The sequence below is a fragment of the Pipistrellus hanaki genome (assembly GCF_964339955.1).
Source record: "Pipistrellus hanaki genome assembly, chromosome: 10".
In the NCBI taxonomy this organism is placed as follows: Eukaryota; Metazoa; Chordata; class Mammalia; order Chiroptera; family Vespertilionidae; genus Pipistrellus; species Pipistrellus hanaki.
Window position 1 is genome coordinate 49198917 of NC_140512.1, and position 15568 is coordinate 49214484.

At 40.7% G+C, this 15568-nt stretch overlaps 1 protein-coding gene across 5 annotated transcripts in view; it reads left to right on the plus strand.

Annotated features, from left to right (window-relative positions):
* DGKI (diacylglycerol kinase iota) overlaps positions 1 to 15568 on the plus strand; it is a gene marked incomplete at its 5' end in the record, with an annotated part of 382063 nt that overhangs the window by 154860 nt on the left and 211635 nt on the right. For all 5 annotated transcript variants that reach the window (XM_084896735.1, XM_084896736.1, XM_084896738.1 and 2 more), the window contains 2 exons: positions 8783 to 8857; positions 10155 to 10211. In XM_084896735.1, coding sequence (XP_084752861.1) covers positions 8783 to 8857; positions 10155 to 10211 — 132 coding nt within the window. The remainder of the gene's footprint in view (positions 1 to 8782; positions 8858 to 10154; positions 10212 to 15568) is intronic.

The following is a 15568-nucleotide window of genomic DNA, read 5'->3' on the forward strand; positions in this document are numbered from 1 at the left end:
CTTTTGAGAGCCAAATTTTTAAAATTTAAATGTCTTCTAATGCCACTTCTTCAAAATAGACTCACCCAGGCCGTGTTATTTTGTGGAAGTCACACTCAAGGGGCCAAAGAGCCACATGTGGCTCGCGAGCCGCAGTTTGCCGACCACGGGTGTAAGGTATGCAGGATTTCCTGCTTTTTTTCTGGGGGGAGATAAGGATCACTGAATCCATTATTTTCCCCTCAGAATGTCTGTCAGCATCTTGTGGGATGTCAGTATTCAGTGGAAAACTGAAATGCTCATGCAGTGCAGTTCCCCCAAGACTTTCCCATGTTAACCAACAACAACCCTTTAGGTGGTCACTGGAGGCTATTTTCTTAACGGTAAAGGAATGAAAAGTCAGAGATGCTAGTTTTTCTGTGTCTTTGTGCAATTATTTTGCCTTTATTCTACACTTTCATTAGAGAGAGAGAGAGAGAGAGAGAGAGAGAGAGAGAGAGAGAGAGAGAGAGAGAGAGAGAGAGATACTTTATTCTTAGAGAAGAATTTTACATCGAGGTTGTGCTTATTGTTTGTACATGGGTTGGGTCTATGTTTGTGCGGAACAATCCTGTTATTTAATAAAAATCATTTGCACCTGATTCAGTGTAGAGTTTGCATATCACCTAGGCGGTGCCCAGGTGTGCAGAAACGCTTTCCCTTCTAGTGCTCAGTTCCCCCTCAGCGACAGGGACTCAGAGCCACAGAGTCAAACCCATTTTCTTGCTGCTCAAAGGCTCCAGTTTTGGCTGAAGCATTATTTGCGTTAGCTGTTTCCCAGAACCCCCACTGGCCTCCAAGTTGACACTGTTTTTAGGAGCTTTTTATTGTTGCCTACCTCATGTACCAGGCAGATAGAAGGAAATGGAGAAGCCTGCTTTGATGTCTTCATTACAGCAGGTGTGTGGGCTTTGGAATCAAATGACCTGGCTTTGAATCTAGGTTCTGAGATTTTACTAGTTGACTATACACAGTTTAAACCTCTTTCAGCCTCAGTTTCACGTCTATAAAATGTGGGTAATACCTGCTTCTTATGGATGTTGTGAAACTTGGATGAGATAATGCATATGTAGCAATGAACAGTGTGGCAAGTCACAGACTCTCAACAAAAAGTAATTAACTGTAGTCATTTCTTCCTTCAGTGAAAGGGGTCCTAATGGATTGTCAGAAACTGAAACCCAAAAGGCAATGCCAGACTATTAACTTTGGAGGCCCTTAATCATCACCTCTCTTCACTGGACAGAAGAGGGGCTGGATCTCATGGGAGTGTAACAACTAGCCCAGCTGCCAGGCTCTCCTGGACTCGGTGCCCCTTCTCCATTATCTTGATCCTCCTCCCTTCCACAACATCTGTTGAGCTTCTGTAATGGTCAAGCATGTCCTTGGTGTTGGATTATAGCCATATGGAAACATGCAGGGGAATCTCCATTTTCTTAGAAGTCTACTGAGAGTCTCCCAGGTAGAGTCTGTTGTGCTATTTCTCTTACAGACATTTATGACACAGCTCCTCTAGCTTCTTAAAGCCAGTGTTCCCACTCTTCACCCCTGTGGACACCCTACTCTACCTGATCCCCCAACCGACACACACATAGAAGCTTCCACACTCATCCATCACACCTGGTGCCCAGCAACTCATGCGAATGGACATCTATGAGTCTGGTGACTGTATCCCGTTGGACACGCCAACCAAGTCTCAGTGCCTATTAGGAAACATCACTGCCTACTATGTAATGAGGCTTTGGATCATCTTCCTGCTGGAGGGATCCTCAAATTTTCAAATGTATATAAAGCTTAAGGTCCAATTCAAAAATTTGCTTTCTGTGCTGGGTACTTTTACTGATTCAGCCTCTGAGGTTTTACCCTCTAAATTATAGCACCTGCTCTCTGAGCTGTTCATTTAGCATGTAGCCATGTGTGGCCCTCTTCTGTTAATGACATTTTTCGAGTTCTTCTTGTCTTCTCACGTGGCTTACTAGAACGGACAGAAGCATCTTCTTTCTTATTTCCTGTACAGCACTTAGCATTGCTTTATACACGTAGCAATGTTTAACATTATTTATTGAATAAATATTCAGAAAATGCTTTGGAAAGGTCAGTGGTTAACAAGCTGTTGCAGCAACATGAAAAAGTCCCTTGATTAGGAGACCTCAGATGATCATCTTTCCGGGTTATGGCACATGAAGACTGAGGCATATTGTACTATTGCATGAGTGTTTTCATTCACCAGTTTACATGAGTCCCCCTTCCAGCCTTCTTCTTTTTCTAACATATATTTTTATTAATTTCAGAGAGGACAGGGGAGAGAGAGAGAGAGAGAGAGAGAGAGAGAGAGAGAGAGAGAGAGAGAGAGAGAGAGAGGGAAACATCAACGATGAGAGAGAATATTGATCTGCTGCCTCCTGCATGCTCCCCACTGGGGATCAAGCCTGCAACCTGGGCATGTGCTCTTGACTGGAATTGAACCTGGGACCCTTTAGTCCATTCTCTGTCCACTGAGCCAAATCAGCCAGAGCCCAGCCTTCTTTTGTTCCTGCTCCTTGTTCTTTCAAATATTCTGAGGTTCTTTGGGCATCATTTAGTATGTGTTGTGCCAATGGTGAGGGGCCATGTCAAAGGGTTTCAACCCTCACCCAGCTCTTGTCTGTCCAGAGGACACATGGCACCTTGACAAAGGAAGAACTATTCTCCATGGGCCATCAGTAGTCAGGCTGAGGGTTGGGCCCTTTTATGGTAACACAGAGCAAGGTCTCCCTGTGGTATACCCTCTGCAAAGATCTCTGACAGTACCTATGACCACAGACTCCTAGACATAAGGTACTTCTGCTCCTTGTCTGGGATCATGAAATCCCCTTGTCACAGAGAGACTTACTGATGTAAAGAGGAGGTATAATAGGGGTGTGCTGGAACTTCAACTAGCCACCCTCCTAGTTTGTCCGAAATGTCCTGTATTCCGCTTGGGGAAAAGAAGAGGCAGCATGAGGGAGAATGGAGACTATTCTCCAGCCCTGAAATCGCATTAATTGGACTTCCAGATAATGTCATTCTTTATTTTTCCGAATACCGATTTACAGATTGTATCCCAGGCTCCCCAGAGAAGCAGAACTTGCCAAGTATGCTTGTCATTTCTCCTAATTGGGTGTTTAAATTAATCAGAGGACTCTTGTTTTCATTTACCTTGGATTATACAGCAGCAACATTCTGGTTCATGTTGCTCATAGAGGCAATTCCATTGAAAGGGCAATGAATTTCTGACACTATAAAGCCGGAGTGGGGAGCCTCTAATTTTTAACCTAACTTAAAAATTAGCCCTCTATATTTGGTCAGACATTTAATTAGCTCTTCCCTGGCACCGGGCTAGACATTCCTCACCCTGCTCTGAAGGCTCAGGAAGCTTCCTGTCTTCTACTGTCCTGAGCATTTCATTTGCTGCACCCTTGGAGGGGAAAAAGGTACCTTTGTCTGTGCCCTGCTGTTCATCATCTTTACTCCTCCCACCAAAGTGGCCCTGCAGACTGAGCTTTGTGTCCCTAAGGGAGTAAGGAGAGAGAATAACATTCTTGTCACCTCACTTTCTATTTCCCTTTTGCCTGATCTCCAACCCTCCCTTCATATTTTATTCCTGAATATGGAATCTTCTGATCTGGGAAAGGTTAGGGGCCGAGAAATCACTCAAGAGCAGACAGCTTGGTAGAAGCTTGAGTTAGTAAATCTATTCCACCAGCCGCATCCACCTTTCTGTTCCCCTGCTTTCACCACCCAATAGTCCTTCTGATCCTTTCCCCAGAGTGCCTTCTCCACATCCTTCCTCAATTCCAGTTTGGTTGAGTTTCTGCCTGAAGCCTCTGGTCATGCATTTTCCATCACTGTGGTCTCATTATATGGGTGGGACTAATGGAAGAGTCACTCCTTGCGTTAGTTCTAGGAGATCAAAGTTTGGAAATTCTGTCTGGAGTGAGATGCTGCAAGCCCCAAACTTGCCTCTGCCAGCAGCAAGCTCTGGCTTCTGAGCTCTCCTGAGACTGGCAAACTAAGAAAGGGTTGCCATGCTGGCTCAGGGAGCTAAGTATTTCCTCCTATTTCTCCACTTTTGATCTCTGGCAATGAACTCCGTGGAGGTGTGGAGGTGTGGAGGTGTGCCTGCCCTGTACATGCTTTTTGGGGTCAAACTTCAGACTATTAGGGATGACAATCAACATCAGTTACCTTAGGCCCAAATACTTTCACAAATCATAAATTTATGAATCTAGACTTCCCTTCCTCTCCTCTTCTCCCTCCTTTCTCTTTCTCTTTCTCTTTCTCTTTCTCTTTCTCTTTCTCTTTCTCTTTCTCTTTCTCTTTCTCTTTCTCTTTCTCTTTCTCTTTCTCTTTCTCTTTCTCTTTCTCTTTCTCTTTCTCTTTCTCTTTCTCTTTAACAAACCACATTGGCTGCCATCAGATACTCATTACTGTTTAGCAAAAATCACATCTCTTGTTCATACAAAGAAAATACAGCGTTTTTGGTGATACATATGGATCAGTGACTTGTGACCAGAGGAAGTGGGTGGGTGAGACAGGATTAGACAGTAAACTCTATTAGGGACAGTTACCTACTTTCTACTCCTGCTTGCCTCTGATCCTTTTGGCCTCAGCCCCAGCCCCAGCCAGTTAAGGCTGTGACAGTCCTACTCATGTGCTAGAAATGAGCTGAAGGTTGGCGAGGAGCTGTCACTGCTTTGAAACCAGCGATGACCACAGCATGGGTAACGAGTAGGGCCAAATCAGAACTCGAATGTTCTCTCTTACAATCACTGTAAGGCCTACTAGTTAGTTTGCCCACCATCCTAAAGCATGGCATATCACTCCATTATTATTATTTAGGTAAGGATTGGTCATAATGTGATGGGATATGATCTATATTACATCCTATATTGGTAGTTGTCACAGAAGTGCCCTTCCCCATGATTTCAAACTAATGGATTTCCTTTGACAAAATCAGGAAACCATTAGTAAGGGCACTCAGGTTACTTTACTTGATATTTAAAACACTAAGCCTAATTGGCCTTTAAATTCATCGGCGAGAGTGAATTATTAAATTTTTATAATTTTAATTTTTAAGCATTTTGGGGTCCCAGGCCATATTTTTTGTTTAAATTATGTTTTTGTGCTAGGTTGTATAACAACTAGGCCCTGATATGAAGGATAACAACCAACCTGCTGAATTAATTTTAAAGACTTTCTTGATATATCTCTTTTCATAGTGAAGGTAGGGTTGGCTTAAATGAGAGATTTCTAAGAAAAAGTGAGTGCTTGTAGTATTTAGAATGTCTTGATTCCTGCATTTTATCTTTTTATTTACTTTTAATCTTGCAACTAAAAATTATAACATAACTAAGCACAAAAATTCTATATTTTGAACAATTTCTGCCTAGAAGCTTATTATATAGCGATTTTGAATGACTTTGATCAGCTGAAATACAGTCATAATCCAGTAAGTCAACAGTTAAGACTTCTGATTCACCAGAGAAATTAAATTTACTAATTGAGGCACTAAAATGCATGCATTTTACTAAGTGGGAGAAAAACCTAATATCTTAACTCAGAATGTATTTACTTGATTTTACATATGATTATCAACCTTAATTATCTGTTTCTCAGGTTATAAACTGTTTACAAAGTGCCATTTAGTAATGTGAGGGCAGCCAAAGGCAGTCACAGCAGCGTTAAAAGAATATCTAGTCTGATAGAAGGACAGGAAAGAGAAAAATGACTGTTGAGGTAAAATGCATGCTGTATTAGTGTTTATGGAGAAAAATTCAGATGATGGACTATTTATTCTGCCTTAAAGGTCAGAGAAGTACATAATAAATTTTGTGAGGTTTTTTTAAAAAAATATTATTTAAATAAAATTAATTTTACAACTTAAGGCACTTTACTTCGTATATTGTCATCTGCAGAACATTGCACTTGAGTTATTCCATATGAATGATATTGGTGTATTTACTAATCTATATACATAAAAGCCTAAGTGACCAGATGACCGGCTGTTAGCTATGATTGCACTGACCACCAGGGGGCTGATGCTCAACACAGGAGCTGCCCCCTGGTGGTCAGTGTGCTACCACAGTGGGAGGGCCGCTCAGCTGCCAGACAGGTGCCAGACACTGGGCTGACAGCTGGCAAGTGCAGGTGCAACTGGGCAAGCCTCTCCCCCAGATACTCCCCCTAAGTGCCTGGAGGTGCAGGGCCAAGCCTGGCTCGGGCTCGGGCTCCTCCCCAGCCTCCTGCCGCTTGCACACTAGTTCATGCTGCGCAGGATCAAAGCAGGCAGCGGGCTGGAGCCCGATGAGCTGGTGGGTAAGGCCGGGCTGCAGCAGTGGGGAGGTCCACTGATCCCTGCAGGCCAGGCCGTGGGACCCCTCTAGTACACTAATAAGTGGAGAGATAATAGTTAACACAGCCCTTTTCAAACTCTTCCAGCCCAGGTCCCTTATTCAAATTCCTGACTCGGAAGCCCGATATTACCCAGGCAAGGAGGAGATGTTTGTGTGTCGGTGGGTCCCTGAGCCTGCCCAGTGCCCTTCCTACTGACCTCAGTGACTTCGTAGAGGCCTCACCAGGTCCCTGGAGCTCCAGAGAACGTAATGCCAGGCACTATGTCAGGCAGGGCAGGAGTGATTGGTAAGGAAGGAGGCTTCTCAGGCCTCCTCCAATCACAGCCCATCAGTGGTGGCCTACTGTGCTGTCTGCAGTGCAATCTACCAGGGGCTTTGTGGCTAATGGAGGCAATTCTAGTTTGCTTAGCATCACTGCCACTCTGATTAGCAACGTGACTCCAGTAACCCATGCATTTGCTGCTGGTGGTGCTGCTGCGGCAGCAGTCCGCACCAGGACAGCCAGAGGAAACAGGAGAACAGCAATCATTTCCTTCTGGGCACTCCACTCATGAAAATTAGCACGCTAGAATTTTATTATTGTTGCCACGAATGCTGCTGCTACTGCTGTTACAACTGCTGTTGCTTCTAGTACTACTACTATTGCTACTACTACTACTACTACTACTACTACTACTGCTATTACTGCTACTATTACTATTACTGCTACTTATTCTTGTTCTTCTTCCCCCCACCCCCCTTTCTTTTTAGTAGTAGAGCCGAGACACCTTTCTGTAGTGTAGCTAGATGCTTGAGTGTTTCTTGTCTTCTGTTTTTTTGCAAAATCAATTGATGGTCAAACATTGAAGACTACCTACCTTCTTTTCTCGGGGAGAAGAAGGCCAGGAGACACTACAGCGCCACAAGCAGGTTAACTAAACCAAACCTCGGTCAGCGGGGGTGTGGACTGGAGCCTGGGAGTTTCCTTGCTGCAGTGTGGCTGCTCCGTGTCCTTGGCTGGTGGCTGGTGACACTGTGCATAGCCTGTGTTTGATGAGGAGTAGTGCCACCAGGGAGGCAGGAGGCTACAGTTTCTTTTCGGAGACTGCCCCTTCCAAGGTGGTTGTTTCGTCCTCTCCTCTGCCGGAACTATTGAATATCTCTCTTAGTTCCTTCTCTCGTCCTGCCATCATAGGTGGCGCCAAAACAATACCTCAACCAGGGAAGCCACGCATCAGAAGTGGGGAGGTGGTGGCAACCTATACTGGCACCGTCCTTAAGGTTGGGGATCAGGGCCTTTCTCCCCAGGAAGCACTGATAGACTATTCCACAGACGGGCTTTGTAATAATAAGTTCCTCTCGGTCCCCAAACCCTAGAATCATTTATGCAGAGCTGCCTTCTCACCTGTGCTCTGCAAAGAGGCCTGAGTATTCCTAGCTTAGACTTTACATGGCACTGCAGGTGTGAATCCAGATTCCACCCATTTCTCTCTCTCTGCTGCTGATTTTTTAAAAAAATATTATTGTTGAGAAAAGTTACACCTCAGCAAGTATTTTTATTGTGAATTTAAACTGGTATTGACTGCCAGGTCAAATTGTGTAATGCTTCTAAGCAGGAGCTCTGGAGTCAGACTAACTGGCTCTGTGGACCCTCACTATGCGACCCTGGGCGTATCACTTATGGTGCCTTAGTTTTCTCATCTGTAAAATGGGAGCAAGAACAGTACCTATTCCTTAGGCTTGTGAGGATTAAATGAGTTACTATTTGTGAAGTGCTTATGAGAGCCCATGGCAGATAGTAAGTATTAAATCCATGTAAGCTGTTGGTGCTGTTATTATAACTATTATTGATATTATTACTGGGTGTAAAAGTTAGACTTATCTCCTTGCTTTCCTGAAGATTTGGGCAGAGACCCAAGTAGCTTAGTATAAATTTGTTCCTGGGATAGAAGCCTAAATTGATTGACCTCTTGAAATGCAGACTCTTTAGCAGCAGGGAAAGAATGCTTGGCTTGAAATTACACCTAACTTTAAATGTTGGTTGGCCTTACCCCTTACATACTGGAGTAAAAACATAAGGAAATAAAAGAAAGATGATAATATCTGCATTTTGAGGTTATGGAATTTAGAATAAAGAGCTTGGTTCATATTATATACTCAATCTAGTAGCTAGTATAATATGTTTTGAAGGGAAAATCTAGGCCACCTTAAGTCATGGGGATATGGAGCTACTTGGTGGGTCAAAGCATTGTTGATAAAATTTGCCATATTATTGAATGGTTAAGGTGAAAATTTAAATTTCACTTTATATTGCTTAGTAATATAAACAATTGCAGTGTTTTCTTTATTTGCATATAATTTCTTTAGAACAGAATGCTAACATTTCTTTTTGTATTTTGAATTGAATGTTGTAGAAATCTGCCCTCAGGAGGAAGTGTGCAGTCTGTAAAATCGTGGTCCACACCGCCTGCATTGAACAGCTAGAAAAGGTGAGACAGCGCCACCTGCTGCAAATTCTGATATCTTGCAAGTGTTGGGACTTGGAGACCAGGTGTCCATTTCTTTTTCCAGCTTCTTGAAAACAACGCCCTTTTAGGAAACTGGAAGTCCAACATTTTTACTAGATTAAAAATGGAAAGATAGTGCTTAAGGTTCTTTCTCTCTGTTGTATTATAAGTGCTAATTTGACATCATTTTGTGTTGACTCTTGGGAGAAGAAATGATAGGTGAGAGAAAAGCTTGGTAGGCACTGATTTTCTCTACAACATCAAGCATTGTTATTTACCGATAAAATTTCCCACAAGATATCTTCTCGTAAAGAAAAAAAAAATTCCATAAGCTCTTTAACAATGTGGTTTAGATATGTCTGACCTCTGTGAGTTTATGTCTTCCTAAAAAATGCCAAGTCAGAAGGCAATTCTGAGTTCCTTGCTTCAAGTGAGCGGTGTTCCTGCTCACAGGTTCATATGTGGGTAGGGCTGGATGTGGCATCCTGAGTCACTGGGATCTGCGTAGTCCATTTATCTGTCATCTGAGGGAAAGGAGAGGCTCCAATAGGGAGCTGTCTGCTGTCCTCTCCCCTCTCGTCCCTCCTTCTCCATTTCCGCGTATGAGTCTCTGCATTATCTATGTTCTTGAGCTGCCATGGGTAAATGTGTTGAATTATTTTAGTCTGCTGTAACATTCATTGAGCTTTAAAGATACATTGCCAATTGTTGCCAACTGATATTTTGTGGGAATGACTACTAAATATCTTATCTCATGTCCCAGCTCTTCTCCTCTTTCATTTCTATGCTTTCACCTTACCTTATAGCTAAAGAAGGTGTAAATGACCAGGAGACCTCCCCATCTAATACTGAATACTTTAATAAATACTATTTTTTTGGGTTTGTGTGAATCATCATTATCGTATTAAAAATTTACCAAGTTTATATTTTTCTACTTTTAAAATCTGAAACGCAGATGGATGATTTCAGCTGCCTTATATTTTCCTCCTGAGTCTATATTATCTCAGTTTCTTTATTATCTTTATTGTTTAAAGATATGTTGATTTCATCAGTGAGAATGAAGAGGCATGGATTGGAGGTATAGAATCACTTGGGGTTTCTGTAGATTATTTAAGGTGATTATCTCAAAAGACTAAGAATAGTGTTAAACTTTGTTCTTCATTCTTTGGGGGCCTTGTTTTGTAGTCTCAGTATCTGTCACATGCTGGTTTATTGAGGTAATTCATTCCAATATGATGCCTATCCCTAATATAATACACTTCTCTTTCTTACATGACAGATTAATTTCAGATGTAAACCAACATTTCGAGAAGGGGGCTCCAGATCACCAAGAGAAGTGAGTATTTCAGAGCTCGATTTCAAATACCAGCTTTAATTCCCCATTGATTAACTGGATTTATAGATATTCACCAGGGATTAAAAAATAAAGTGTATTGCCAGGCTGGTGTTGTTCAGTGGTTGGGCTTGACACAGGGACCAAGAGATCATGGTTTGATTCTGTCAGGGTACATGCCAAGATTGTGGGATCGATCCCTAGTAAGGGTCATGCAGGAGGCAGTTGATCAATGATGTTTCTCTTTTATCAATATTTCTATTTCTTTTTCCCTCTCCCTTCTTCTCTCTCTAAAAATCAATAAAAAAAACTTAAAAGAAATAAAATAAAAATTGTATCTCCCTTCATTTTATATCAGCTTTTTATTGATACATCAACAAATACAGTGAATAAAAATCCCCAGGTTTTGTCTCACAGAATGTGCAGAGATCTAAAGTCTTACTGAATGCACCTGAGAGTAGGGGAGGGCACAGTGATAGGATTGAAAAGGTAAGAAAGCAAGGCATTTTATTGCCTTTAGGTCCATTTTAATTTGATTTTTCAATTTTGAATGGGTAGAAGCTCCTTGGGGGAAGTATAGTTACTGATAATTCCTATAAACAATGGAATCAGACTGTTTAGATTCAGAATCAGCCTTGATGCTGTGTGATTTGGATGTCTCATTTAATCTTTCAAAATCTCAATGTTTTCTTCTGTTAAGTGAGTAGATAAATAGGAAGATACAGAGATAGATAGATAGATAGATAGATAGATAGATAGATAGATAGATAGATAGGAAGGGAAGAAAGAAGAAGGGAGGGAGGGAAGGAGGGAGGAAGGGACTGCATCTCAATCCCTGACCTTTCCGTCTGGTAGTGGAAGCAAACAGGTGAATAGGAAATTGTAGAGACAAACAGTACTGTGTGTTAGCAGTAAGCAGAAGTGAGAACAGGATGAGAGCTGCACTCAGATGTATTTGTTCTGCTTTTATTTAGAGGCGATGGAGCAGTGTATGTAGTTAGAGAAGACAAAAATATTGGAGGAGGCAGTCAGCCTTCCAGTGTTATCCGGGATAGTGTAGCTCCAGGCTCCGGGTCATACATAGGGTGAGGAAAGCCTAAGGAAAATGATGGATTGTGCCACCCACATGCACTGTAGCATTGGCCAGGAGGTAACTTGATGATAGCTCAAATGAAGGAGAAATTTCTTAGAATGAAAGGATAGTAGAAGGCATAGTTGTGTGTTTTTAAGGTAGAGTTTATGAATTAACTGGTTTATTCTGTCTTTATGTCCAGAATCCATAAACTCTACCTTAAAAACCAGGGATTTAGCTCTCTGTTCTTTAATCTCTCTCTTTTTTTTTTCCTGTATAGATAATTATTATTATAGATGCAGTTTTCTAATGCAAGTATTTTTTGTTTGTTTGTTTTTAGTTTTCACTAACTGTGTCACTTCTCTTCTGTGAAGTCAGATCTCCATGAGTGTTTTTTGTTTGTTTGTTTGTTTTGTAATTATTTTTTTAAATAAGTTTTTATTGTTCATATTATTATAAATGTTCCTTTTTCCCCCCCCCCACCATTGCTCTCCTCCACCAGGTTCCCACCCCACCACCTGCCCCCTGCCCACCCCCCACTGTCCTCATCCATAGGTGCACAGTTTATGTTCAGTCTCTTCCCACATCCCCCTCTCCCCTTTTCCCCAAGAATCGTCAGTTCACTCCCCTTCCATACCTCTGATTCTATTATATTCAACAGTTAATATTGTTCATCAGATTTTTTTAATTTCCTTGGTTTTTAGATTCACTTGTTGATAATTACGTCCATGAGTGTTTTGGAAACCTTCTCTCATCTTCTTAGCAAGGACTTGATGTTTATTCCTTTCCTACATTTCCACCCCTTCTTCTAGATTATTTTTATCAGCATAAACATGCTCTTTAAATATTTTCTTTGGTTTCATTTCATTAAAACCAAAGAAAATATCCACCAATTGTATCCATGACTTTGATTCTCAGTTTTGTGTTCACGGATAACTTCCAGAAAGTGTGTTATATATAAACACTATGTCCCCTCCTACTCGTTTTAACCTCTTCTGATTTGGTTTTCACTCTATGCATTCGCAGAAATTGCTCTTTGAATGTTGCCAACATCTCACAGATGCCAAACCAATTAGATATCTTTCTGTTCTTTTGTTATTCAATCTTTCGAATGTATTCAGAATGTTCAATGTTCCATTAGTTTTGAAATGCTCTCCTGTGTTGACATCTTTCCTAACTGTCCTCTAGTTCACTGGGTTGTCCTTCCCATTCCCTTTTGCTGCTCATTCCCCCTGATGTCTGCCTTTTCCTCCAGGGCTGGTACGTGGCCATGTTTTCTCTCTGCCCACTCTTGTTGGAAGAGCTCATCCAATCTCATGGCTTTAAATATCACGTCTGGGCTGACAATTCCTGGCTTTGCATGTCTACTCTACACTACATGTTCCATTTGGCATGCCCATTGAATTCATCACAATCATATCTGATATAATGCATGAAAAACTAAGCTTATTTCCATTATCTTAAAAAATGATTAAAAACATTCTTTTATGCCTCAGAAAATGAGATGGCTATTGATCTCGCTGTTCAATCGAGAAGACTGGTCATATTGATTTCTTCTCTTATGGACTCACCACATCTATTTCACTTGCCGGCTCTATCAATTTTATTTATAAAATATATTACAAACCATCTCTTTACCACCATTTCTGTTGCCATGAGATATCACCATGAGATATCACTTTTTACCCCTGCAGTTGTTTCTCCATAATTCTTTCATTTTCTTCTTCAATCTGATTTAAGAGAGTGATTATTTAAAATGAAAATTGGATTATGTCATTTTCCAGCCTAAAATTCTCCATTGGTTTCTGGCACCCACCCATCTCCCACAAGGACTTTCTTTCAGTTCTTGAGGTGCACATCCAGCCAGTCTCCATCTTCAGATGTGTGTACATGTCATTGCTGTACTGGAAATCTCTTTGCATGGCCAGCTGTTTCTTATAGTTAGGCCTCAGCTCAAATATCATCTCAAAGTCTTCCTTAATGACCACCTCAGCACAGGTCCCACTCTGTTCTTTATCAGAGCACCTTGTTCTGTCCCATTCAGAGCACTTTATGTGTCACAAATACTTATATGTATTACTCATTTGCTTGTCTGCTGTCGTCTTTCTGTTGTATAAGCTTTGGAAGGTTGCTCATGGACTGTGTCCCAAACTCATCATGCCAGGACATGGAGGATGTGATCAACCAATATCTGTTGATGGAATGCTTTCATAAAGGTGACCATTTCTCAAAAAAAATGTTCACCAACTCTTGGTCTAAGAGGACAATGTGAAGATGAAACTTATGAGGGACTATGGCCCATTTGAGATTCTTAATTAAGAGACATTAGGTAGTTTACTTAATGTAAATAAAAGAACAGTCACTTTAGAATTTGAATGACACCTCTGCCTCTTTTGTACTCTGTGGTGTCTCCAGAGCAGGGATCCAGGGCAGGGATTGATAGTCACTGTGCCCTTTGCTTGCAGAGTATGTGACATGGAAGTTTTTTTTCATGATTTTTGGTTGGACAGCTCTAAGTTTAATTTTTGTGGACCTCAGTTTTCTTAGTCATAAGCTATATGTATTGGCTTATAATTTTAAGATCCTTCAAAGTGCTCTATGAATAATATTATGAATGGAACTGGCTGTGTGAAAATAACTGAGCAGTTGTGTTAAGCATTTCTGCTTACAATACTTAATATAAATCCTGAAATATTGTGTCACTGAGATTTTAACACCCATAAGTAATAGCCCTTTCTTTACCCAGTATTTAAAGACAGTACATGAATAATTCAGAGTTTATTGATGAACTATAAAAAGAGGTTATGGTATCAGAAGCCTTTTTTTTTGCTATCTTCAGAAAAGTGTATCAATACTCATATTTGCAGTGGAAGGATCCTGAGTCTAATTTCAGTTTATTAATTTAGGAGATATAGCTATCAAAAGGGAGTAGTGTCAAAAATTAAAGTTTTTGGAAAATAAGTATTAGAAAACAGCAGTGATTCTGTAGAATTCTTTTTCTAATTGATAAAGGCGATTGGTGATTCTTCAAAATGGTAATTACGTAATTGAATTGCCAAAGAAATGAGGTTGAGAATTTTATTCAAATCAAAACATATTTATTGGATGTTTACTTTGTTCAAACTATGTTTAATTGGTGGTAGAAGAAATTTATATTAGGCCCAAGGAGACCTTTGAATAGAAGGATGTTGACATCTCGAGATAGGGGGAAGTTACTCAGTTTCTTCTTAGTATACATAGTATGTTATATTACATATTTAGTATAATAACTGGTATTATCCTCTTTAGTGCTTTTGCTTAAATTACTTTTTTTTTTTTTTACTATGTCTTTATTTTTAGTTGTCTACCTATTTCTTAGGAAGGATGATATTAAAAATATTTAACAACATGCAGTTATATATGTTAATATTTAAATGATTTTAAAATGTCCTCATTTATTCCCTAAATATACTAAACTACATGATATTTTATTTATATCTGCTTACCAAACAATATACATTGTCACACAGATAAATCAGTCATATAATTTGCAAATAGTTATTGATTTGTGGAAATTGCTGGTTTAATCTTTTGATTAGAGCTGCCAGCAGCTAAATATCCCCAAGAGTTAGCCATGATTTCACATGGGTAATTGTCAGATTCTTCCAGCGTTTTCCTCTTCAATGGATAGTCAGTAGGTGATTTATAATCTTAACAAGTAGAGAATTTCTCTTACCATCAATGATATTGTTCATTCTCCCTATGAATGAACTAAACTAACAGCTAAACTAACAGCAGTTATAATAAATTTCTATATCTCTTATAATTCTGTCTGACATTTTAATATATTCAGTATTTCCACTGTTTAACATATTCAGTATTTCCAGTATTTCCAAATATCACTGACGTCATTTTCTGGAGCTTGAACCTGATCTTCTAGAGCATAGGAGAGGCACCCTGACAGTATGTTTCTGAGCAGAGACTCTGGGCCAGCCTACCTGGGATTGCATCCTTGCTCTGGCCCTTACATCTTGAGTAACCACTCTGTGCTCTCGTTTCCTTACCTGGCAGGGGAGGATCATAATGATAATTCAGGTGAAACCCTCTGATAATGTGCCCTGCAATAATGTGAACAAGGATGTAGCACCATTGGCAGCTGGCCCTTGTCTCCCCAGGCCTTTACCCTCCACAGGCAGCAGGCTAACGTTCTTCTCCCTTAAGCAGGTGGAAGGCTGAGGGAGGTCTGCCTTACCTGGGGCGCAGAGGTGGCGAGTTCAGTACTTTTGTCCCTGGTAGTGTTTGCACGGAA